This window comes from Scyliorhinus torazame, chromosome 17, assembly GCF_047496885.1.
Source record: "Scyliorhinus torazame isolate Kashiwa2021f chromosome 17, sScyTor2.1, whole genome shotgun sequence".
Classification (NCBI taxonomy): domain Eukaryota; kingdom Metazoa; phylum Chordata; class Chondrichthyes; order Carcharhiniformes; family Scyliorhinidae; genus Scyliorhinus; species Scyliorhinus torazame.
Genome location: NC_092723.1, coordinates 51657103 through 51684569, shown reverse-complemented (window position 1 = coordinate 51684569; position 27467 = coordinate 51657103). Strand labels below are relative to the sequence as shown.

Below are 27467 nucleotides of genomic sequence, written 5' to 3'. Positions count from 1 at the left end.
TACCCTCACACGCTCCCTCCGATGGGAAAGACCCTCCCTGGGCCCAAACCCTGGCATTGCCAACCTGACACCCGGATAGCCAGGATGCCACGCTCAAGGATCCCAAGTGGCATTGCCTGGGTGCCAGGCTGGGAGTGCCAAGGTACTCAGGTTTCAGGGTACTACCCTGCCCTGTCCTTGACCACCTGGGAGCCTCTAATGGCCTGCGAGACCCCCCCAGAAGTGCCTGGTCAACATTTGTGTAGACTTGTACTAAACAGCACCCTGGCGAGGACTCACAAGTACGGCCCTTGATGCCTGGGCACCAGGTGAATCCGGTGTCCGGTATTAAATATGCTGATCTGAATCTCACCCAGTGAGGGCGAGATCCAAGTCGCGCCGGACAGAGCGAGTTGGGTGACTTGCGATCGGCCCAGTGCCTGGCGCGAAGCCCGATTCACCCGCTGCGCCCAGATCCGTGCCTGACACAACGCGGTCGCTGAATCACACCCAGGAACTCGGTTTAATATCTCAGCCAAAAGATGGCATCTCCAACATTGTAGCGCTCCATCCTCAGTTATGCACTGACATTGAAGAGAACATTAGATGATTGTTTGAATAGAAACAATGTGCAGGGGGGCAGGGAAAAAGCAGGAGAATGGCATTAAGCCACAATGCTTGTTTGGAGATCCAGAGCAGACATAATGAGCCAAATGGCCTCCTCCTGTGCCATAACAAATCTGTGATTTTATGTTAACCTAGGTTTTATTCTCAATTCTCTGATGCAAAACCTGGAACCTTAGAGACAAGGGTTCTATTGCAATTTCACAGCTGCAATCAGAGCTTTATGCTTGCTTCCCTACCTCCCTCTTTTGTCCTCAGATATATTTCATGTACACTTGATGTTCTCCTACTCTGAGAAAAACTAATTGGATGCAAAATCATGAGAACAAGTTTCCTTAAAAATTGCTGTTGTTCAGCATACCACTACACTGGACATCACTTGTTCCAAATGTACAGTAAACCATCACACACAATGCATTGCCTGCATAAGATACCAGGGTTAGAGGAGGTGGGAAGAAAATGTCAATGTAACACCCCAAGCCACTTTGAGCCAACGTTCTGAAGTGGAATTGGATTTGTGAAAGCCGTGAAGAAACACTGATTATCCTTCTACTGACTCTGCTGGAATCCAGGGTGGATTTGCAGAGAGCACAAAGGGAAGAAGATGAAGATACAAAGAGGAGTTTATACATTTAAATAACTTGAAATGGAGGAAGGAGAGGAAGTAAGAAATGGCCCAGTGGCATGTTTGTACTGTAATTACCTTTGTCTCCCCATAAAGCCGTATCATTATGCAATTTACATACTTGGGCTATGCTGTAACCAAAAGTATAAAGTCATTTGCCCCAGTTAACTGTACAGACAAGAGAAGACTCACAATTTACTTTTGTTTTCATTTAAACCCATTTTCTCCTGTCAAGTCACTCTCCATGAATCGCAACACCATAACCCAGGTAAAGGGCTTGCCACCAGGATATTGTCAACACGTGGCAGTAATGGGCAGCATGGTAGCACAGTGGTTAGCACAGTTGCTTCACAGCTCCAGGGTCCCGGGTTCGATTCCCGGCTTGGGTCACTGTCTGTGCGGAGTCTGCACGTTCTCCCTGTGTCTGCATGGGTTTCCTCCAGGTGCTCCTCCTACAGTCCAAAGATGTGAAGGTTAGGTGGATTGGCCATGATAAATTGTCCTTTGTGACCAAAAAGGTTGGGTGGGGTTACTGGGTTATGGGGATAGGGTGGAGGGCTTAAGTGGGATGCTCTTTCAAAGGGCCGGTGCAGACTTGATAGGCCGAATGGCCTCCTTCTGCACTGTCAACTCTATGATTCTATGAGTCTATATGTTGCTCTTGGCCAGAGGGATACTGCACCAATCCATTTGATCATCCCATCATTCTGTGCAGGATTACCTAGCCTCTGGTCAGTGGTAACCCTCAGTAGCACAGATTAAATCAGGAGCTCACATGACTTTGTGATCAAACCAATCTCCCACTCTACAATGACATTTTTTTTCTCCTTTCTCGCCCTGGGATGCCAGAGCCAAGGACATTGCTCAACTGAAATCCGACAAATCTCGGTAAACCTGCGGCTTCCCTAATGAGACACACAAGAGCACAGTGCATTTTCATAAAAGCGTGAAATTAGATTTCTGTATGGCATTTAAAAGATCTATTTTTAGGCAATAAGCATTGTAGGCAGCGTTATAATCGGAACTGGCTCTTGTCAGGTTTTATACAGAAACTACTAAACTACCTTTGTGGACTGGTGTCCAATTGCCCATAAATGAAAAGACAGTTCAAATATTTGAGCTCCACAGTTACAGAATTGTGTAAATGTTTATGAATCTGAACCTTTGTCTCCCTTTTCAAGTATTCACAATTCTATCTTTCTCACTAATCCACTTTAAACTCCCTTTTTAACATGATCATTTCTATTTAAACCCTATCAAACCAGTAACTGTTCAATGTTTTGAGATTTGAACAAATGTAACTATTTGTTACCTGAAACAGTCTAGTTTATACAGTGTGTAAAGTGAATCTGATATCTCATTACAATGCTCACATTTTAGTAGACACAGAAAACACTGCAGTCATTTAAATGCAGTGGTCATGCTGCAATTCTACACCATCAATCCCTCAAAGGGTTACAAACCTTTTAATGGGAGGTGCATATTTCAGCCATGAGCATGATAATACAGCCAAAATGGAAATTACAGTAAATGCATTAAATTAAAATCCTTGAACCCCTTTGCTGGGATAATAAATTCACACCAACCAGTCACATAATGATGTCTCTTATTTTGTCTCTCCATTTTCACTAATGGGATGAAATGAGATGAATATATTCACCCATAGATTCTTATAAGGTATATAGAGAGCTAGACCTACAAGTAGCTTCAAAGAGTCTATTCAATAAGCGATTCAGGCCTCAATCTGCCAAAGTGTGCAACTTGCAGATACATACACACCCACATCATGGTCATATGTCAAAAGATCTTATTAATTGCAAAAGATAACAATAACATTTTATAAAGTAAGATATTTTCCTTATTACTTAGGAAGCTATTTCAATTTTATGTACTTATCATCAAAATACTATCTTCTCATCAGAGCCTACTAATGTTCGGATTGTGAACGAATTACTAAAAGTGTATTTGCAGAATATGCTAACTCGTGTAGAGTAAAATTTATTCATTATCACTTGGGAAATACTACAGAATCAATGCTACCCAATAATGCTTTACTCCTGATTTTTAAGCACAGCAGTACCATTTCGGTACAAAAGCAATATTAAAATATGCTGAATGTATCCAAATGATATTGAAGATGTATTAAAAAACACGAGTTTAAAAGGTTGTATTAATTTTCTAATTCAGTTTTACATTCAGCTTCACATAATGATTGCTGTGCACAATGAATTGATGAAGTGGGATAAAAAGGAGATAATCGTCTTGTTTATTGAGAATTCTACTTTTAAGTAGAAAAAAGTACAAAATATGAGAGGCACATTACAATAAGGATGTTCTTTTCATGTGCAAATTTTGAAACATTTGGCAAAAAAGAAATTGTAAGAATTTAAAGAGAAATAAGCATTCTGTTTTTAGCTCACTGTTAAAGATAAATCTATTAGATCAATTCCTACCAAGTATGTAACCAAGTCAAAGATTACTTCAGAAATAACTCTAGTTAATTAAATGAGAATTATATCAGCGATTATTAGCTAATTAGCTTAAACGGTTTAACGTTACAGACTTGGCAGAACATGTTTGTAGCTACAGATTTTATTCTGAGTTTCAGATATCATTTCTTCCCACCAATTAAACAATTTATGCCGACTATGTTGTAAAAGAAAATGATAAAATTCCCTCCAAAGGAGAAAACAATTTTTAAGCATCAATCATTTCAAAACTTGCAGGTGGTACATAACCAAACCACAATTAAAACACGTTACGAGGCAGCAAATGCAGCAAAATGCCCACCATAGCATCACTGCACTGCATCAGTAATTTAAGGTGACAATTTCAACTGAGTCAAGGAATGCTATTAATACAACAATTGTCTAATTATAGACATCCTTCTTTAAATGAATTCTAATGACCATTCATAAGAGGAAGCATTTTAAGTGTTTGTTCAGTGGAAAAAAAACTGTGCTGTAAAGTACGAAACAAATATAACAATGTGTAGGAACTGAGTGAGTTGCTATTTAATGGCCATGTATATGGCACAAGCGGAAAACTCACCAAGCATTTGACTGAACAGAAGCTGTTCGAGGTCACCCAGCACTGTGACAACAAGCTCAGGATCCACCTTTAAATAAGCCTTTTCCTCTGGCTGCTGACTCTTGCTGGTTGCCGGGGTTTGCTTTTTAATATTCTTAGCCTTGCTGGACAAAATCTCATCGTCTGACTTGCTCCCATCGCCTGTGCTGGCTTCAGTCGGTTTATTCAGTGGTTTGACTTCAGCCCAGGGTCCTCTCGGGATCCTGCTTGGTATCCCACGGATCGTAGAGGGTGCTGCAAGAGGTTTGTTCACACTCGGTGCCAATTTGCACTGAAACAGTGAGTGCTCTGATTTTGAGAGAGATTTAGACATCGGTGCATCTTTAGATTTCAGCCCTCCCTTCCCAAGCGTTTGAGCTGTCTTTGACATGTCGTCGCACCATTTGGGCTCATACAGCTGCATCTTTTTCTCTGCATCAGTCAGGAAGGAAAGATTAGTGAGCGATTTCTGCTTCCTCAGATTAGTTCCACCTTTAAACACCTTCAGTTCGGCGGCTCTATGCATTGTTGGAGGTTTACCCTTCTTTCCATGCTGCAATCCCTTTCCATCTGGCTGTCGCTTATAAACCTTCACATCTTCCTGGTTCTCATCACAGATATCAGTTTCACAACATTTGACATTTGCACCAAGCATCTTGCTTGCAAGTAATCATTCGCTTGTATTGAAATAGGAGGATAATAGGGAGATTTCTTGTTTTCCAGCCCGGGTATTCAATCCAGATAACCCTCTCTGAAACAGCAGTTCCAGTGTTGTACAGCTCTCTCCACACAGCCTGCTTGTTGCAGCATCAGATGATCAGCTCCGGCTGGCAGATTGATCACTGGAAGAATGTCATCAGCAAACGCCCTCCCCTGCTTCCAAGATGCTCTGTGCTAGGAAAGAAAAGGCTATTCCATCATTCCCAGCAAAAGGGGGAAATCAGGGAGCAGCTTCTTGCTTCTTCAATTTTATCTCTCCAGAATATTTCTCACAGCTGAGAACAGCCATCAATTTAAATAGCTGCTGTGGCAACAGCTTCCAGCCCAGCATTAAATCACCTCAATTAGAGAGACAGGAAATGCTGGGAGCGTGAGAGCTACAGTATGGGCTGGACTCAGCCCTCTCAGTATTCAGCCCACATCCCTAGTGTATCCCAGCTTCCTCCACTGCAGTGGCTGTTCCTTGCTGCCATGGCAGCAGACATCTCGGTAAAAATTAGAACAAGAGCATAAGACAATTTTAAAAATTCTAACATTTTAATTTTAGCAGATCACAATGCACTATGCAGCTGCAGTAAATCCCACAGTGATATTGTCATATAATTATTCATTTGGGAAAGTGCATGTGAGGATGGAAGATACCATACTGTAACTGTGAAAGGGTGAATGGATGCCTTTAAATGATTCCTAACATATATTCCAAAATGTATTGGAAAGGCCAGAACATATATTCTGAACATCAGAAATATTTGCTTCCAAATTCATAAAACGTTGTAGACATGTCTCTTCAAGGAAAATCAGCCTTATCTAATAAACATCTTGCCTCATCACACACAGAGGTGTATCCATTTTATTGTCTCAGAGGGCAACACACGTAAAGGGTAAGAGATCACCGACAACTGAGTAAAGTAATTAGGGAGCAAGTGGAGAAAACAAAAGGCACATATGTGGAACAAGACAGTAAAGCATTATAATTCCTGTCTTCCAACAGGAAATGGCACAGTCCCTCTCAGAACACATTGGAATCAATTTTCCCAGCTCTCAACTTTCATTTGCATTCATTCACTCATGTTCTGTGTCAAACCACAAATAAATCAGCTCCATTTAGATTGCCGTAATGGCAAAATTACACATGCAATAATATACGGAACAAATCTGGAGTTAATTTTAGCCATTGAGTGTTTCAGCAATATAGGACAAAAAATAATTCACACATTTAAAGGACAGGTAAGGGGTGCTGCTTAACAATGGCAGGTGAACACTAAATCAATTGGTGTGCACAGAACTTCTTTAAAGAGTGTTTTTTAAATATTTGTAAAACATTATTAAAAATATTCAAATGTCTGCAAAGCGCATGTAGAATCTAAAAGACTGGAGCATCTCTTTCACAGGTCATTCTCAGACCCTTGAAATTCTTGGAAAGTCATTCGCACAAGGGAGGTAGATGTCATACAAGGGTCTGGTACATAAAGGGTTAATGTAGTATAATATAGTACCACCCACACAGTGATGAACGAGAACATATGGCCCACATCTCAGGGTCAGTGTAGTGCTGGACAGAGCAGTGTGCAGAAGCAAGCATGGAGATATATCCAAACTTGGATCTTTCCTGTACCTTTGTGTGTAGTTCCCAACAATGAATAAGTACGTACTGTTGAACTACCTATGATTATGAATATCTTAATAGGACCTAACAGACTATGACCAACAGCTTTCAATAGTAGCTATAGGATGGAATAAAACATCTATTTATACACCATGGAAGACACTAATCAAATTGAAAATCCTGGGGTCAGGTGAGTGAACATACCTGTGTTTTGCCAACTTAACGGGGTACATCTCTGAAAAATAGGGAAGGAACTTTGCTGCAGCAATTTCTTGCGGGGTCAGTGGATTCTTGTGTTTATGGAACCTCCAAGAAGGAGTTTTATAAAACATGAGCCTGGCTAAATCTGGCAGGGTAGGCAAATCCAACATTACAACACTATCTATAAACCCAGGACTCCATTGTCACATTCCCCATCCCTTCCTTCAACTATTGAACGAGTAACAGTGGACACTCTAGGTTTATAGAACTCCCTGACATTCAGAATTGTGAAAGGTACAAATCAGAAAATCATAGAATAACACAGAAGGAGGGCATCTGACCCATTTGGTAATTTAGTTCCAGTGCAGTGTTCCAACCCACCCACTGATGGCTGAACAGGTGAAAAGCCCATGTTACTTGACTCCAGGAGACCCAACACAATTGCAACATGTAAGCAAGAACTGGCCAGCGTCTGACCTCCTGTCCGATTAAGATGGAAATATCACCGCCCCCCCCCCCCCCGCCGGAGAGCTTCTAGCCAATTAGAGGTCAGCAGTATGCTGTTGTTGGCAGCGCCACCCATCTCTCCCAATGCAAGGTCCTTCAATCAGGCATTGAATGCCTGTGACAGCGGTCCCAATGTCGGTGAGGTACCTTCAATAATGACGCTTAGAGTGTAAACAGTAAAGAAGGCTTTAATAGACTAAGAACTATGCTAGAGCTGAGACATGTGCTAACTGCTGCACAACCCACAAGGCAGCCCCTTATATATGGCTCACAGATGGGCGGAGCCAGAGGCGGAGTCCCCAGGGTTCCAAGCCCGGTCTTAAAGGGGACATCACCTTACATGATGACAAGGCAGTAACCGTTCATCACAGTCGGGAATCGGAAGCAGGTACTCCTGCCCGATTCTCACTGCCATCATGCCCACTCTGGCTGTCTCCATCAAATCCTGGTTATCATGTCCGCACTCACTCCTTCCCCGTATCCCAGTAATTTTTTCTCCTCCCAAGTATTTATCTAATTCATTTTTTGAAAACTACATTTGAACCTGTAACCACCACCCGATCAGGCCGTACATTCTAAATCATAACCAATCACCACGTAAGGCAAGTTTTCTTCATGTCGTTTTGGCTCTTTTCCAATCACCTTAAGTCTTTGCCTGAGACCCTTCAGCCACTGTTTCCTATATTTAACCCTTTATGAGCTTAAACATCTCTCTCAGACTTCCTCTTAGCATTCTTTGCACTGAGGAGAAAACTCTGAGATTATTCAGTCTGTCCAGATAACTGTAATCCCTCAACCCTGGATGTATTCTATAAATCCTTCTGCACCATCTCCAAAGCTTTCACATCCTTTCTAAAATGTGATTCCAGACTTGAACACAGTATTTCAGCTGGGACCGAACGAGTGAATTATATAGATTTAGCAGTTTCCTGGCTTTTGTACTTGATGCCCAATTTATTAAAAAAACAGGATTCCATATTCTATATTAACAGCTTTACCCTGCCACCTTCAAGGATTTTGCACAAATACCCCCAGGTCTCTCTCTCCTTCCATTCCATTTAAATGAGGATGTTCTGTTGAATATAAGTTGCAGAGTCTGTCATTATTATTGTGGCTCTTCAATGTGGTAGTTGTGGATCTGGACTTACAGATAATGCTACAGGCAATGCTGTTGGTAAACTCTGGGGTAGAGTCTCTGCCACCAGGAGCGGAGTTTCTGATGCGACAGAGAATCACATGTCAGGCAATGGGTCCCCGCCACAGGCGGCAAAGAGCTATACTCCCCGCATCAGCAGCAGGATGCAAATGGATCATTTGAACCCAAATAACAGGCTAAACACCTGATTCGCCATGCCTCTGGGACACTCCGCCCCTCTCGTCTGGGATTCACATGGTGTGGATTGGTGCAAGTATTTTTAAATGTGGTGCTGATGCGGTGGATCTCGTGGTGGGTCAAAGGGGTCAGTATGTAACCTAGGTGCCCCCAAAGTCCATTGGAGGGCCCCCTTTCCTCCACAATTCAAATTTCCCCCCCCCCCCCATCAAAGCCACCACCAGACCCCCACTCAAAGACCCTCCTCCGACACCCCCCATCAAATACCCCTGTCAGACACCCCATCAGACCCCCTATCAGAGCCCCCATCAGAGACCCCTATCAGACCCCCCATCAGAGACCCCTATCGGATCCCCCATCAGACCATCCCGTCCCCGGCCATCAGAGACCCCCTATCATTGCCTATCCATAAAAAACCTCAGTAAGGTGAAGGTGAGTCATATTTTTGTGAACTGCTGAAGTCTGTTTTTAAGTGGCAGTTTTGTACAATTGAGCGGCTTGCACAGCCATTTCAGAGGGAACTTAAGACCGTTTGCCATCGGTCTAGATTACACATAGGCCAAACTGGATGAGGATGGAATGTTACCTTTCCTAAAGGACATGAGTGAACTAGATAAAATTTTACAACAAAAAGCCAGTAAATTTTGTGGTCAGCATTACAGAGGCTGGCTTTTTAATTTCATATTTTTATGTAATGACCTGAATTGAAATTCTCTGGCTGTGGGATTCGAACTTGTGTCGCCAGATAATTAGTCCATAAATAGTATAAATTAATAACCACTATTCGACCTTACCTCTCATTCACAGCCATTGTATTTCTGACTCAACCTGGTCATTATATTAGGAACATGATGGAAAACTCGTTTCTTTTAATTCGTTAAAAATTCACCTAATTGTTGGGTTGTCAAATTTCAGGCTTAATTCTGGACCCTTTCAAAGGTTTCCTCCAAACTGGGTGTGCATTGAAAGTAAGGACAGCTTAATTCACTTGTATCTATATCTGTATTCTGTTAGATCATTATAATGAAGCTGAGCCTGAAAAAAATCTGGGGAAAAAACAGAGAATGCTGGACAATCTCAGCTGGTCTGACAGCATCTGTGGCGAGAGAACAGAGTCAGTCTGGATGACTCTTTATCAAAGCTTTTTGACAAAGAGTAACCCAGACTTGAAACGGTAGCTCCGCTATCTCTCCACAGATGCTGAGACCTGCTGAGATCGTCCAGCATTTTTCAGTTTTTGCTTGAGTGTAACCTGTACCTGGTTGGGAACTTTGAATCACCATTGATTCTCACTGAAAACTTGATCCACACAGGGTCTAAATGACTATTTGTGTAAAAAAGCAAACATCTGGCATTTTAAGTGAGTACAGTATGCTGAAATGAGACCAGCTCATGTGGTACCCTGACCAACATGCTCTCCGTTGAGTCATCTGCATTTTGTCTTGATCATTTTCTGTGTTGTGTGCCTTTTATTGCCCTTGATCATCTGCCTCCACTCTTCAGCCAGAGCGTCAGCACTTCCTCTCCGGATTTCTCAATCACCCATAGGAAACTGGAAACCATTAAGCTCATTACACTTTACATCATTTCTTCATTCCTGTTGTCCACATTTCAAATGGATAATGTGACATATACAGTGGTCTACTCCTGTACCATCCATCAATGGAGTCAGGTGAAAGAACTGTTTCGAGAGATTTGTTGCACCTTCTTCATTTGCTTGGTTGATTTGTCTGACTGCAAGTTAGAAACCGAACGGTTCGGTGAATTACTAATCAGTTGAACAAAGCAAATTTTCCATCATGCTCGTAGTATAAACCTGCCACCAGGTGGCTAATCACAAAGAATCAGTTGTTTCCTGAAATCCTTCGATTTTCAGATGCTTACAGTACAGCAGGAACCCATCCGGCCCCTCACGTCTGTGACTGAAAAATCTAAACCTCATCCAACGGCCTTGCTTTCTCCTATTAGTCATGCTTCAAACACTTCTCTTCTCTGAGTAGATACAGTAGTGTCTGCCTCAACTTACTCCCCATGGCAGAGCATTCAATCCTTGGCAACCCTGCAGAAATATATTTCCCCTCTCCTCACTCACTCAGTGACAAATTTAAATTAACAACATGGTGACTGAATTTCAGACTAAAGGAAATTATATTTTTTTATGAACCCAATCAAAACCTGCCAAAATTTAAAGACCTCTCATAAAATCCTCTCTTCTGCCAGGGACGTAGACCAATTCCTGCCCATCAGCAGTAACATCCTTGTACCTTGGCGAACATAAAAATCACAAGAAAGTAGAAAAAAATTCAACTTCAGGATCCACAAATTTCCATCACATTTCAACATGTATTGCTCTTGTTCCGTGGCATGTGTATGTTTTCCCAAACAGTGGACTGCCGTGTTTTTAAAAATTCTTTCATGGGATGTGGGCATAGTTGGCCAGGCCTCCATTTGTTGCCCACCCTTAATTGCGCTTGAACTGAGTGGCTTGCTCAGCCATTTCGGAGGGCAGTCGAAGGTCTGTGGGTCTGGAGTCCCATGTTGGCCAGACCAGGTAAGGACAGCAGACTTCCTTCCCTGAAGGACACGAGTGAATCAGATTAATTTTTGCAACAATCGGTGATAGTTTCATTGCATCGTCGCTGAGAATATTTTTCAATTCCTGATTTGCTTCAAAAATCAATCAGCAAGTGCGCATGAAGATGAATCAAGGGCCGGATTCTCCGCAGCCACGTGCCAAAATCGCGTTCGGGGCGGAGAATCCAATTTTGCGCTCAATTCGGGCCCGGCGCCGGTCCGGCGATTCTCCGGGACCCGAGAATCGGCGTGATTGCGGAGTACGCGGCTGGGGGCCCATTGACAGAGACCCGCCCAGCGATCCTCCGCTCCCGACTGGCCGAGTTCCCGGTGGCGTGGAACTAACCACCTATTGCCGGTCGGGATACTGGCGTGGTGGCTGCGGACTCAGTCCGCGGGTGCCCTGATTTGGGGGGGGGGGGATCAGACACGGGGGGGGGGGGGGAGGACCTTATAGGCGGCCGGGGTTAATATCCGGGCGGTCAGATCCTCGGGTGCGTGGCCGATTGGGGGGGGGGTTCTCATATTTGTGTCTGCCTCCGCGACCCGAGTCCGCCATGGCACTCGCCGCAGCTGCTGGAGGACGCTGCCATGCGCATGCGGGGACTCAAAACCGGAAGTGCGGGGATCCGTATCCGCAGCTAAAGCTGCATGAATTATTCCGGGTCCCTGCTAGCCCCCTGCAGGGCGTTGAATTAGCTGATCTTTTTTGCAGGAATCACTGGAGTACAACACCAGCGTTTTTATGCCGGCGTGGGGACATAGTCCCATTTTGGAAGAATCCAGCCCCAGATCACTGGCACACACAAGGGGCAATTTTACTGTCCAAAGTGGATGGGTTTGGTTCAACTGAGAGATTAATGAGAAATGTCTGAATAGAGACCTTGTGAAGCAGGAGGAACAGGAATGTTCATGCTGAGCCGGAATGCTAATCCTGTAAGCACTCCATCCCTGCTTTGTGATCAATTGTGCTCTGCTCTCTCCTACCAACATACAGTGGGGAGATGGTGATGTTGTGCTCATGTCACTGTGCTGGGAATCCAAAGACCCAGGATAGTGCTCTGGGTACGTGGGTTTGAATCCTACCACAGCAGTTGGCAAAATTTGAACTCAATAAAAATCTGGAATTAAAAGAGTAACGGAGACCATCGGTAACCTATCTGGTTCACCAATGCCCTTTGGCGAAGGAAATCCTTCCTTACCTGGTCTAGCCTATATGTGACTCGATGTGGTTGACGCTTAAATGTCCTCTGAAGTGGCCCAGCCAACCACTCCGTCAAAGAGCAATTTGGGATGAGCAATAAATGCGACGGTCACATCATCTGTTATGCTACTGTGAAAATTGGATCCTCCATGACTATCAAGCCCCATGATTTCTTCCAACAGGAATCACTACACTGAATACCAAACAGCACTCTCTCCCAAACTGCTTCTCTGCTGTAACTTTCTGCAGTAGGCTTTCCCGCCTGGCAGACAGACAGCTTGAGCAACATAATTCAAGAAACCCATCCCCCTGGGTTTCCCACCCATAACTCCTCATCTTGGACTGAAAGTGCCATAAGATATAGGAGCAGAATTAGGTCATTTGGCTCATCGAGTCTTTTGCCATTCGGCCATTCGATCATGGTTAATTCCCCATTGCCATTCGCCTGCATACTCCCCATAACCCCTGATCCCCTTATGAATCAAGAAATCCCCTTATTAATCAAGAACACCAGATATGTGTTTGAGGTGCTGTTACCTACACGGCTCCACGCCAAGAGCTGGAAGGTGGAATTAGACAGAATAGTTATTTCTTAGAACACAAGAACTAGGAGCAGGAGGAGGCAATTTAGCCTTTCGAGCCTGCTTCACTGTTCAGTACGATTATGGCTGACCTCATCATAGCCTCAACTCCACCACCCTGCCTGTTCTCCGTAACCCTTCAACCCATTACTAATTAAAAATCTGTCTAACTCCTCCTTAAATTTACTCACTGTCCCAGCATCCGCCGCACTCTGGGGTAGCGAGTTCCACAGATTCATAATACTTTAGGTGAAGTAGTTTCCACTCATCTGTTTTAAATTTGCTATCCCTCCCTTATCCTGAGACTATGACCTCTCGTGCTAGAATACCCTACAAGAGGAAGCATCTGCTCTACGTCTACTTGATCCATGGGCGCGATCCTCTGGCCAGGCGGCAACAGAAAAGCATGCGGCGCAGCACAGCCGGAGAAAGTCGGGAGACTTTGCTCCTGGGATCTGCCCGGCTCACAACACCTCACGAGGTTCAATGCAATCTCGCGAGACGTTGTAAGGGGCAGGATCACATTTTCGAAAATCTGCATCTTAGAGTGAGATAGTAAGCCTTACTCTAATGTGCAGATTCCCAAAGTACCTGAGGCTTTGGGATTCAATCCCTTTGCCTTGAAGACCTCGGATGAATGCCGTTTGGTACTGGTCCCCACAAATGGGGACCAGGTGGAATGCCACTCGTAAGGGTCTCCAGGGCCCCAACTGCATGTCCTTTGGGCAGTATGGTGCCCTGGCACTGCTGGTGTCACCTGGGTGTGCTGGCAGTGCCAACCTGGCATCTGCCAAGGTGTCACTTCCAGGGTGCCAGTCTGACACTGCCAATGTGCCAGCCTAGCACTGCCAAGGTGCTAAGCTGGCATTTTTTGCACGTATGCGATCGGGCCAGGGGACCCTCATGTTGCATTTAGGCTGGGGGAGGTTGGACATTCTTTTCGGCGCCTTGGAGCTAGGCGTTCTGGTCTCTCATTACAATGGGGAGTTCCGGCGAGCAGAGCTCCCCATTGTAAAAAACGGGGCTGTGTGCGGCCTTGGCTGCATGTCCCCCATTCAGGCCCCAAGGCCCCTTTTCAAAGCGAGTCGCGTTGAATAGCCATGTGTTTCTCGGCACTGCAAGTGCCACGAAATACGCGGCTAAACGCGCTCACTCAAGGACTTTGTTCCCTTTTGGGGAGATGACGCCCCATACCTTTTTATCATCTTATACACCTCAATTTGATCTCCCCTCATCCCTCATTCTTCTAAATTCTAAATAGTATAGGCCTAAACTGCTCCAGTTCCCATCATAAGGCAAACCCCTCGGGCGGGATTCCCCGTCTTGCCAGCGCCCGGGGGTTTCCGGGGAATTGCCCACAATGGGAAACCCCATTGACCGGCCGGCGTAATGGAGAATCCCGCCGTGGTCGGGGCAGAAATGTGGCGCGGCGGGGCTGAGAATCCAGCCCCTCATCTCTGGAATCAATCTAATGAACTTCCTCTGAACTGCCTCCAATGCCATTATGTCACTCCTCAAGATAAGTTTGCCACCAAGTTAAGATTGAGGCTGCGGTGTCTAAATCGAGATGTCTCAAGCAGTGAAGGATAAATTAATCTACAATCATGCACAGAAAGTTAAATAAAGCGTTGTAAAGACAAATGGAACTAAATTAGAGAGATAAATTAAATGGACAGAAAAAGAAAAACATTTAAAAAAAACCTTTGTTTTAAATCCCTAACACAAACTTCTGAAGGATTAAGACTCAACACTTGAAAAATTTAATTTCCATGGTCAGAGAGATTGCATGGTAGTAATTATCATTTATCATGCTGTTAAAAATCCACTGATCCTTGAATGCTGCAGTAACTTCTTAAGGTTTTACTAGTGGGGAATGAGTGGGCAAGCCCCCAATTCAACTCCATTACATGCTGAGTTTATAAGCAAGGGCTGCTACAGCACAGCCCTGTGGAGGAGTAAGGTACCTCTGACTGCAACTTCCAGATATCTGGGTTCAAGTGAGCATATGTGAAGTTGCTGTCCGGTTTACTGCATACTTAGTTAGCATCCCCATTGCTATGAATGCAAAATCTGGGTCCTGATTAATAAAAAGTTATAAGCAGCTTCAAACCATAAGTTTCGTTAGGGGGTTAGCCCTCATGAAAAATATAATTTTTAACATGGTGAAGAGTAGAAAATATTTAAATATAGAGTGTCCCTTTTCCCCTTAAGTTCCCTCTCACACTAGCAATCAAAATTGAAGCCTTTAATATAATAGTGATACTCTGAACAAAACACCGATTTCAGTGTTTCAGTCAAGAGCATAATGTCACATGAACACACAGATACGTCATCAAGCCTCAAGTTTTTCCTATCTAATGTATAATCATTTTCTTTCATAACATATAAGTAAACTAGTTCATCACATCCTTTTAATTTGGGATGTCTGGGGCAGCTAGTAATTAACATTCACAGTTTTATTCTTCTGTGACAGAAATTTTCAAAATAATTATACTGAATGAAAGTAATAACACCGTTGAACTGTAATGTCTTACTTAAAATACGTTGAGTTTTAACGTAACGTACAGCACAACGTTTAGGTACAATTTGAATGTTACTATTTCAGGCTCCAAGCCATCTCCAGATGCGGTCAGTTTGAGACTATTTTAATCTCCGTGCAGCAAAGCTGACTGACGCAGAAGCCATTTGTGAATCAAATGTCAATTTAGCATTATGTTATCTGCTGCAAAATTACAATGACTGCCACCGAGGATTTGCCTCAAGGAACGTTTGGGCCATTACTCTTCTTTGAAAAGGGGGTTAATTTTAGCACAAACCAGAAACACATTTTTGCTGGACTTTCAGTTTTCACAGTGAGATTATTCGTTATTTATTGTCAGAAAAAAAAAAATAACCAGTGCCATCTTGAACATAAGTTTAATTGGTGGACATCGTGGGCGTGATTCCCCCAGCCCTGTGATGGGCCGGAGAATCGGCGCAACCGCGCCACGCCACCCCAACGCCGGTGCGCGATTCTCCGCGGTGTGGAGAATCGGCGCCATTTGCACCGGCACGTTTGGTGCGGCGCTGGTCGCGAGGGCCGCTGTACGCGGCGGGGCTGCCGATTCTCTGGTCCAGATGGGCTGAGTGGCCGCTCGGAAAAAGCAGAGCCCCGCCGGAGCCGTCCACACCTGGTCGCTGCCGGCGGGAACTCTGCGCGAAGGTCGGGGGCAGCATGTGGGGGGGGGGGGGGGAGGGGTCTGCGTCCCCAGGGGGGCCATCGATGGGGTCTGGCCTGCGCTCGGGGCCCACTGTTGCAATATTATCTGAGTTATCTTTGAAGTAAGGGGTGTTAAGAGATCCAATGTTCATTTAAGATGTCAAGTTGAGTTCATGGAATAAAAAGTGTTTTGTGTTTAAAAGCCCTCGTGTACACAATTGTAATCCCACACCTCGGGAAAAAGCTGTGTGCTAGGAAAAGCAACAAATACATTAAAGGGAGAGGTTGGTTGAACTCCATGATACATTTTGGGGTTCTGAAAACGCCTCCCCCATAACAATTGGCAGCTCGAGGGGGATAAAAGTCTATCTATTGCATTGGCTTTTGTGAACTTAAAAAAAGTGAAAGATTGTTGCTTTTCCGGTGTGGTATTTTAGTTTAAGTGGGGAGAGTGTTGTGAACAATGGCTCTTTCAGAGGCTCAGAAGTTTTTGGGGGTGGAGAATGTCACCCGTAGTACTTTACGGACAGAAACGAAAAGCAGACAGTTAGATTTGGCAAGAACATTGCAGTTAACATTACCTGAAAAAATGCGAAAAGATGAGGGAATTATGGTGGTGGTTAAGCATTTAAAGTTGCCTGAGATAGAGTTTGACTCATTGGAAATGGCAAAAATTCAGTTGCAAATTAAACAAATGAAACATGAGAAAGATTTAAAGCAGCTTGAATACGAGAGTGAGAGAGAGGAAAAAGAAGGAGAAAGAGAGAGAGAGGAAAAAGAAAGACAAAGAGAGAGAGAGGAAAAGAAACTGAGAGGGAAGAAAGGAGAAAAGAAAGAATAGCCCTAGCAGAACAAAAGAAAAAGAAAGGGAGATACAGATCAGGGAAAAAGATAAAGAGAGGGAGTTTGAAGTTCAGAAAATGTCCATGAAACATGACAATCAGTTAAAATTGGCAGACGTAAAGGGAAACGTACAGTTGGATGATAGTGATGAGGATAGTGAGAAAGAGCGTCATAGTCGAAGGCTTGGTGGGAATCTATTTAAATATGTCCAAGCATTGCCAAGGTTTGACGAGAAGGAAGTGGAAACCTTTTTCATTTCATTTGAGAAGGTAGCTAAACAAATGAAATGGCCACAGGACATGTGGGTGTTACCGATTCAAACAAAGCTGGTAGGTAGAGCTAGTGAAGTGTTTGCATCACTACGGGAGGAGGTATCTGGAACGTATGAGGAGGTGAAGAAATCCATCTTAAGTGCATATGAGCTAGTGCCTGAAGCTTTGCAGACAAAGGTTTAGAAATTTAAGGAAAGAATTTGGTCAAACATACATGGAGTTTGAAAGGCTCAAAGAGAGTAATTTTGATAGGTGGATAAGGGCTTTGAAAATAGACCAAACGTATGAAGCTCTCAGAGAAATTAAAGTTTTGGAGGAGTTTAAAAATTCAATTACTGATGTAGTGAGAATTCATGTGGAAGAACAGTGGGTTAAAACTGCGAGATTAGCAGCGGAAATGGCAGATGATTATGAATTAGTTCATAAATCAAAGATTGGTTTCCGACATCAGTTTCAGCCGGTGACGGATAGAAACTAGGGACATGAGAAATACTCAAGTGGCAAAGGTAAAGGTGATCTGATGGGAGACAATAAAGAGAGTGTACCTCAGAATAAAAAAGAAATCCAGGAGGGTGGAAAATAAATGAAAAGTTTCAAATGTTTTCACTGTAATAAACTAGGCCATGTAAAGTCAGTATTGGTGGTTGAAGAAAAGCACTGGGAAGGCTGATGTGGTAAAACAGGATAAGACAGTGGGGTTTGTTAGAGTGGTAAAGGAAGGCCCAAGGGAAGCGAAGAAGGTGCAAATGATTGTACAGCCTGTTCAACAAATAATTGTTAAGAAGGTGCCAGATGTATTTAAAGAATTTACTTGTGTGGATAAAGTATACTCATGTGTATCAGGAGGAGCAGATAAAGAAGTCACAATTTTAAGAGATACAGGGGCTAATCAGTCTTTAATGGGAAGAGATGATAAATTATGTAGTTTGGGAAGAATGTTGTCAGAAAAGGTGGTGATATGTGGAATTCAGGGTGAGAGGAGGAGCGTTCCATTATATAAGGTAAGGTTGGAAAGTCCAGTGAAGAGTGGTGAAGTGATAGTAGGCGTAATAGATAAACTATCTTGTCCAGGAATACAGTTTATCTTGGGTAATGATATAGCTGGATCGCAAGTGGGAATGATGCCTACTGTGGTTGATAAGCCATTGGAAAATCAGTCATCTGAGGTGTTGAAGGACGAATATCCTGGGACTTTTCCGGATTGTGTAGTAACAAGGTCGCAAAGTCACAGGTTAAGACAAGAGGAGAAATCAAAGCGTGAAGATGAAGTTGAAGTGCAATTATCAGAAACGATTTTTGATTAGATGGTTGAAAAAGAACAAGAACAGGTGGAGGATGAGGCGGATATTTTTAGTTCAGGAAAATTGGCGGAGTGACAACAGAAAGATGTAGAAATGAAATGGATATATCAGAAAGCATATACGGAAGAGGAATCTGAGAGTATACCAGAGTGTTATTCCCGTAAAAATGATGCCTTGATGAGAAAATGGAGACCTGTATATATGTAGGCAGATGAAAAGTGGGCAGAAGTTCATCAAGTAGTATTGCCGGTAGGGTATAGAAAGGAGGTGTTACGGGTTGCACATGAGGTGCCAGTGGGAGGTCATTTGGGAATAAGGAAAATTCAAGCTAAAATCCAGAAACTTTTTTATTGGTCTGGACTACATAAAGATGTAGTTAAATTTTGTCAATCATTTCACACATGTCAAGTGATAGGGAAACCTCAAGCAGTGATAAAAGCAGCGCCCTTAATACCCATTCCAGCATTTGAGGAACCTTTTACAAGGGTCCTAATCGATTGTGTAGGACCGCTTCCTAAAACAAAAATTGGGAGTCAATATCTTTTGACTGTAATGGATGTGTCTACTAGATTTCCAGAGGCCATTCCAGTATATAATATTACAGCTAAAATGATTAAAACAAACAAAGAACAAAGAAATGTACAGCACAGGAACAGGCCCTTCGGCCCCCAAGACCGTGCCGACCATGCTGCCCGACTAAACTACAATCTTCTACACTTCCTGGGTCCGTATCCCTCTATTCCCATCCTATTCATGTATTTGTCAAGATGCCCCTTAAATGTCACTATCATCCCTGCTTCCACCATCTCCTCCGGTAGCGAGTTCCAGGCACCCACTACCCTCTGCGTAAAAAACTTGCCTCGTACATCTACTCTAAACCTTGCCCCTCTCACCTTAAACCTATGCCCCCTAGTAATTGACCCCTCTACCCCTCCACTCTGTCTATGCCCCTCATAATTTTGTAGACCTCTAATAGGTCGGCCCTCAAACTCCTTCGTTCCAGTGAGAACAAACCGAGTTTATTCAACCGCTCCTCATAGCTAATGCCCTCCAGACCAGGGAACATTCTGGTAAATCTCTTCTGCACCCTCTCTAAAGCCTCCACATCCTTCTGGTAGTGTGGCGACCAGAATTGAACACTATACTCCAAGTGTGGCCTAACTAAGGTTCTATACAGCTGCAACATGACTTGCCAATTCTTATACTCAATGCCCCGGCCAACGAAGGCAAGCATGCCATATGCCTTCTTGACTACCTTCTCCACCTGTGTTGCCCCTTTCAGTGACCTGTAGACCTGTACTCCTAGATCTCTTTGACTTTCAATACTCTTGAGGGTTCTACCATTAACTGTATATTCCCTACCTGCATTAGACCTTCCAAAATGCATTACTTCACATTTGTCCGGATTAAACTCCATCTGCCATCTCTCCGCCCAAGTCTCCAAACAATCTAAATCCTGCTGTATCCTCTGACAGTCCTCATCGCTATCCGCAATTCCACCAACCTTTGTGTCGTCTGCAAACTTACTAATCAGGCCAGTTACATTTTCCTCCAAATCATTTATATATACTACAAACAGCAAAGGTCCCAGCACTGATCCCTGTGGAACACCACTGGTCACAGTCCTCCAATTAGAAAAACATCCTTCCATTGCTACTCTCTGCCTTCTATGACCTAGTCAGTTCTGTATCCACCTTGCCAGCTCACCCCTGATCCCGTGTGACTTCACCTTTTGTACTAGTCTACCATGAGGGACCTTGTCAAAGGCCTTACTGAAGTCCACATAGACAACATCCACTGCCCTACCTGCATCAATCATCTTAGTGACCTCCTCGAAAAACTCGATCAAGTTAGTGATATCAAGCCACCTATCAAGATTGTGGAGGAGTTACTTAAATACTTTACTAGATATGGACTACCCACAGAAATTCAATCGGATCAAGGAACAAATTTTACTTCAAAGAAGTTATGGATAGCTTAGGAATAAAACAATTTAAATCAACTGCGTACCATCCAGAATCGCAGGGAGCGTTAGAAAGGTGGCATCAGACATTAAAGACAATGTTGAGGGCGTATTGTCATGATTATCCAGAGGATTGGGAGAAAGGAATCCCATTCGTATTGTTTGCAATTAGGCATGCACCTAATGAGTCTACCAAATTTAGTCCCTTTGAACTAATTTTTGATCATGAGGTAAGAGGACCACTTGGTGGGTGAGAAATCGGAAATTACACTCTTGGATTATGTGTCAAATTTTAGGGAGCGATTAAATAGAATTGGCTAGACAACATTTGAAAGTTGCATAAAATGTGATGAAACGTGCAGTGGACAAGAAATCCAAAGTTCGTAGTTTTGCCAGTTGGGATAAAGTTTTAGTTTTGTTATCAGTGGTAGGGGGGCCTTTAAAAGATAGGTTTTGTGGACCGTATCAGATTGAAAGGAAATTAAGTGAGGTGAATTATGTGGTAAAAACACCAGATAGAAGGAAGAGGCACCGAGTGTGTCATGTGAATATGCTTAAAAGGTATTTTGAAAGGGAAGGAGAGAAAAAGGAGGTTTTAATGATTCTAATTCAACGTGACGAACCAAATCCAGATGACTGTGAATTTGACATACCTCAAATTAAATTGGAAAATGAGGATGTTCTTAAAAATTGGGATGAATTGGACTTCCGGGTGCGGCGATGACCAGCTAAGTCGCACGTTTCGGCAGCTCCCGGTGGAACGGACCTTTGGGCTCTTAATAAGAGCCCCAACGGCAATTTTAACGGCTAGAAGCACTGTGCGGTAAACCAGAAGTGAATGCCCCCTGGAAACGGATGGAAAAAGGAGAGGGAAGTGGCCAGATTGCAGTGGATCCTTTGGAGCAGCGGCAAGGAAGGCAAGCAAGAACCAAGATGGCGTCGGAGGGTGGCAGTTTAACATGGGGCCCTGAACAACAAGAGTTCTTGAAATGTTGCGTGGAAGAACTTAAAAAGGAAATGAAGAAGGAGCTGTTGGCCCCGATATTACAGGCGATCGAAGGGCTAAAGGATGAGCAAAAGACCCAGGAGCGGGAGCTTCGGGTCGTGAAGGCAAAGGCTGCCGAGAACGAGGACGATATACAGGGCCTGGTGGTGAAGACGGAAATGCATGAGGCACACCATAAACGATGTGTGGAAAGACTGGAGGTGCTGGAGAATAACGCGAGGAGGAATAATTTAAGGATTCTTGGTCTTCCTGAAGGTGCAGAAGGAGCGGACGTCGGGGCATATGTGAGCACGATGCTGCACTCGTTAATGGGAGCGGAGGCCCCGGCGGTTCGGCTGGAGGTGGAGGGAGCATACCGAGTGATGGCGCGAGGACCGAGAGCAGGAGAAATTCCTAGTGCCATAGTGGTGAGATTCCTCCGTTTTAAGGACAGAGAGATGGTCCTTAGATGGGCAAAGAAAACTCGGAGCAGTAGGTGGGAGAACGCGGTGATCCGCGTATATCAAGACTGGATTGCGGAGGTGGCGAGAAGGAGGGCGAGCTTTAATCGGGCCAAGGCGGTGATTCACAAAAAGAAGATAAAATTTGGAATGCTGCAACCGGCAAGACTGTGGGTCACATATCAAGGGAGGCACCACTACTTTGAGACGGCGGATGAGGCGTGGACTTTTATTGTGGAAGAAAAACTGGAATAAGCGGGTTATTTTTTTTAAAAAAAAGAACGTTTGAAACAAAGTGGTGGGGCGAGTATGGGGGGCGAAGAGGGGGGAAAAGGGGGGGAAAGATGAGTGTTATGTTATTAATCCTGCGATGCGATAACTTTTCTCTCTTCCACAGGTGGTGGTGGAGGGAGGAAGGGAGGTGCAGGAGATGGGGCGTTGGCCATGGGGGGCGGGGCCAAAAGGGAAGCGCGGGCTTTGTTCCCGCGCTATGATAATCATGGCAGGAATAGGGAAGCAGGAAGGAGGGGGCGTCGCACGGTGCAAGCCGAGGTCACGGGGAGAAGCCGAGGTCGGCCAGAGTTTGCTGACTTCTGGGAGCAACATGGGGGGTGTAACTACGCTAGTGGGGGATCTAGCGGGGGGGGGGGGGTGGGAGGGGGGAGTTACTGGGTTGCTGCTGCTGGGGAGAGGGGGGAGCCGGAATGGGGTGGGGTGGGCACCGCCTGGGAGGGACACAGCTGCGTGGGAACCGGGTGAGGAGCTGGAAAAAGGGGATGGCTAATCGACAAGGGGGGGGGGGGGGGGTAAAAAGCCCCCCAACCCGGTTGATCACGTGGAATGTGAGAGGGCTGAACGGGCTGATAAAGAGGGCACGAGTACTCGCACACCTTAAGAAACTTAAGGCAGACGTGGTTATGTTACAGGAGACGCACTTGAAACTCATAGACCAGGTTAGACTACGCAAAGGATGGGTGGGGCAGGTGTTTCTTTCGGGGCTAGATGCGAAAAACAGGGGGGTGGCTATACTAGTGGGGAAGCGGGTTATGTTTGAGGCAAAGACCATAGTGGCGGATAGCGGGGGCAGATACGTGATGGTGAGTGGCAAATTACAGAGGGAGGCAGTGGTCTTGGTAAACGTATATGCCCCGAACTGGGATGATGCCAATTTTATGAGGCGCATGCTAGGACGCATCCCGGACCTAGAGGTGGGAAAGTTGGTAATGGGGGGAGATTTTAATACGGTGCTGGAACCAGGGCTGGACAGGTCGAGGTCCAGGACTGGAAGGAGGCCGGCTGCAGCCAAGGTGCTTAAAGATTTTATGGAGCAGATGGGAGGAGTCGACCCGTGGAGATTTAGCAGACCTAGGAGTAACGAGTTTTCGTTTTTCTCCTATGTCCACAAAGTTTATTCGCGAATAGACTTTTTTGTTTTGGGAAGGGCGTTGATCCCGAAGGTGAGGGGGACGGCTATAGCCATTTCGGATCACGCTCCACATTGGGTAGACTTGGAGATAGGGGAGGAAACAGAAGGGCGTCCACCCTGGAGAATGGCAGACGAGGGTGTGTGTCTAAGGGTGAGGGGGTGCATTGAAAAATACTTGGAACTCAATGATAACGGGGAGGTCCAGGTGGGAGTGGTCTGGGAGGCGCTGAAGGCAGTGGTTAGAGGGGAGCTGATATCAATAAGGGCACATAAAGGAAAGCTGGAGAGTAGGGAACGGGAGCGGTTGCTGCAAGAACTTTTGACGGTGGACAGGCAATATGCGGAGGCACCGGAGGAGGGACTGTACAGGGAAAGGCAAAGGTTACACGTAGAATTTGATTTGCTGACAACGGGTACTGCAGAGGCACAGCGGAGGAAGGCACAGGGTGTACAGTATGAGTATGGGGAGAAGGCGAGCAGGTTGCTGGCCCATCAATTGAGGAAAAGGGGAGCAGCGAGGGAAATAGGGGGAGTGAGGGATGAGGAAGGAGAGATAGAGCGGGGAGCAGAGAGAGTGAATGGAGTGTTCAAGGCATTCTATAAAAGTTTATACGAAGCTCAGCCCCCGGATGGGAAGGAGAGAATGATGTGCTTCCTGGACCGGCTGGAATTTCCTAAGGTGGAGGAGGAGGAGAGGGTGGGACTGGGAGCACAGATCAAGATAGAGGAAGTAGTGAAAGGAATTAGGAGTATGCAGGCGGGGAAGGCTCCGGGACCGGATGGATTTCCAGTCGAATTTTATAGGAAATATGTGGACTTGCTTGCCCCGCTACTGATGAGAACCTTTAATGAGGCGAAGGAAAGGGGACAGCTGCCCCCGACTATGTCAGAGGCATCGATATCGCTTCTCCTAAAAAGGAAAAAGACCCGCTGCAATGCGGGTCCTATAGACCTATTTCCCTCCTAAATGTAGACGCTAAGATTCTGGCCAAGGTAATGGAAATGAGGATAGAGGATTGTGTCTCGGGGGTAGTCCATGAGGACCAAACTGGGTTTGTGAAGGGGAGACAGCTGAATACGAATATACGGAGGCTGCTAGGGGTAATGATGATGCCCCCACCAGAGGGGGAAGTGGAGATAGTGGTGGCGATGGATGCTGAGAAAGCATTTGATAGAGTGGAGTGGGATTATTTGTGGGAGGTGTTGAGGAGATTTGGCTTTGGAGATGAGTATATTAGATGGGTACAGCTGCTGCATAGGGCCCCGATGGCGAGCGTGGTCACGAATGGACGGGGGTCTGCGTATTTTCGGCTCCATAGAGGGACGAGGCAGGGATGTCCTCTGTCCCCATTATTGTTTGCACTGGCGATTGAGCCCCTGGCAATAGCATTGAGGGGTTCCAGGAAGTGGAGGGGAGTACTCAGGGGAGGAGAGGAACACCGGGTATCTCTTTACGCGGACGATATATTGGTGTATGTGGCGGACCCGGCGGAGGGGATGCCAGAGATAATGTGGATACTTGGGGAGTTTGAAGAATTTTCAGGATATAAGCTGAACATGGGGAAAAGTGAGCTGTTTGTGGTGCATCCAGGGGAGCAGAGCAGAGAAATAGAGGACTTACCGCTGAGGAAGGTAACAAGGGACTTTCGCTACTTGGGGATCCAGATAGCCAAGAATTGGGGTACATTGCATAGGTTAAACTTAACGCGGTTGGTGGAACAGATGGAGGAGGACTTCAATAGATGGGACATGGTATCCCTGTCGCTGGCAGGGAGGGTACAAGCGGTTAAAATGGTGGTCCTCCCGAGATTCCTCTTTGTGTTTCAGTGCCTCCCGGTGGTGATCAAGGCGGCTTTTTTCAAAAGGATTGAGAAGAGTATCATGAGTTTTGTGTGGGCCGGGAAGACCCCGAGAGTGAGGAAGAGATTTTTGCAGCGTAGTAGGGATAGGGGGGGGGCTGGCGCTACCGAGCCTGAGTGAGTACTACTGGGCCGCCAACATCTCAATGGTATGTAAGTGGATGGGAGAAGAGGAGGGAGCGGCGTGGAAGAGATTGGAGAAGGCGTCCTGTAGGGGGACTTGCCTACAAGCCATGGTGACGGCGCCGTTGCTGTTCTCACCGAAGAAATACACCACAAGCCCGGTGGTGGTGGCTACTCTGAAAATTTGGGGGCAATGGAGACGGCATAGGGGAAAGACAGGAGCCTCGGTGTGGTCCCCGATAAGAAATAACCATAGGTTTGCTCCAGGGAGAATGGATGGGGGATTTGGAACATGGCAAAGAGCAGGAGTAACACAATTGAGAGATCTGTTTGTAGATGGGACGTTTGCAAGTCTGGGAGCGTTGACCGAAAAATATGGGTTGCCCCAAGGGAATGCATTCCGGTATATGCAACTGAGGGCTTTTACGAGGCAACAGGTGAGGGAATTCCCGCAGCTCCCGACGCAGGAGGTGCAGGACAGAGTGATCTCAAAGACATGGGTGGGGGACGGTAAGGTGTCAGACATATATAGGGAGATGAGAGACGAGGGGGAGATTATGGTAGATGAGCTGAAAGGGAAATGGGAAGAAGAGCTGGGGGAGGAGATTGAGGAGGGGCTGTGGGCTGATGCCCTAAGTAGGGTAAACTCATCGTCCTCGTGTGCCAGGCTAAGCCTGATACAATTTAAGGTGTTACACAGGGCGCATATGACTGGAACACGGCTTAGCAAATTTTTTGGAGTAGAGGCTAGGTGTGCGAGATGCTCGAAAAGCCCAGCAAATCACACCCACATGTTCTGGTCATGTCCAGCACTACAGGGGTTTTGGGCGGGGGTGACAAAGGTGCTTTCGAAGGTAGTGGGGGTCCAGGTCGAACCAAGCTGGGGGTTGGCTATATTTGGGGTTGCAGAAGAGCCGGGAGTGCAGGAGGCGAGAGAGGCTGATGTTTTGGCCTTTGCGTCCCTAGTAGCCCGGCGCAGGATACTGTTGATGTGGAAGGAAGCCAAGCCCCCGGGTGTGGAGACCTGGATAAATGACATGACAGGGTTTATAAAGCTGGAACGGATTAAGTTCGTCGTAAGGGGATCGGCTCAAGGGTTCACCAGGCGGTGGCAACCGTTCGTCGAATACCTCACAGAAAGATAGAGGGAATGGAAAAGAAGAAGACAGCAGCAGCAGCCCGGGGGGGGGGGGGGGGGGGGGGGGGGGGGGGGGAGGTACCAGAGGGATTCTCAGGGATGTTAATATGTAAGTATAATATGTATAGGTTGTTGTTATAGATAATTGTATATTGGACTGTTATAACATATTTTTGGAGAATATTTATCTGGGACAAGGCAGTTGCCATTTAGTTTTGTCTTTGTTTATATATTATTTATTTATTGTTTATAAAACTGGCCATTGTTATTTATATTGTTATATTACTGTGTAAAGGATACACAATGTACTGTTATGGTTGGCCAAAAATTTTCAATAAAATATATTTTTTAAAAAAAGAAACGTTTCCAGAGTTTTTATATTGTCGCATGAGAAGTCCAGGAGGACATACGATGTACCGCTAACATTTTCAAGAGGACATTGACCATAATAAGGAACTTCAATCTGAGGAATGAACTAGCGAAGTCCATGTGCACCCATGGTCTTCCTGGCCATTCCCATGGGTACAAGGAGGCTGATTTTGCATAGATCTTCTGTGCGTGGCATGGGGTACCAATCTAAACTTGAGGCTTATTAATCGTTAGTTTATATTCTCCACAAAGGCGGATCAACTTGTCGAGCTAGAGGATGGGGTCTATTGGTGCAGCCCACTTTGTGAACCTCACTGGTCATATTATGGTGAGGATCTCTAACCACTTGAGTTCGACCTCTTTGCTAAGTAAAGCGTATGAGACTGGCCGTGCCCTGAAATATTTGGGTAGAACTTTGGGGTCCACATAAATTTTTCCCTTGCTCCATTTATTCTACCAAGGCCTTCTTGGACTACCTCAGGTTATTTGCCAATAACTTCATACA

At 45.3% G+C, this 27467-nt stretch overlaps 1 protein-coding gene across 7 annotated transcripts in view; it reads right to left on the bottom strand.

Annotated features, from left to right (window-relative positions):
• The window catches only part of LOC140393873 (neuron navigator 1-like), a 970643-nt gene that overhangs the window by 555950 nt on the left and 387226 nt on the right, over nucleotides 1-27467 (bottom strand). Inside the window, exon 1 of one of the 7 annotated variants that reach the window (XM_072480431.1) lies at nucleotides 4280-5384. The exons of the other annotated variants lie outside the window; for them this stretch is intronic. Coding sequence (XP_072336532.1) covers nucleotides 4280-4952 — 673 coding nt within the window. The 5' untranslated portion in view covers nucleotides 4953-5384. Of the gene's footprint in view, nucleotides 1-4279; nucleotides 5385-27467 lie in introns of those variants that run through there. 7 annotated transcript variants of the gene reach the window in all.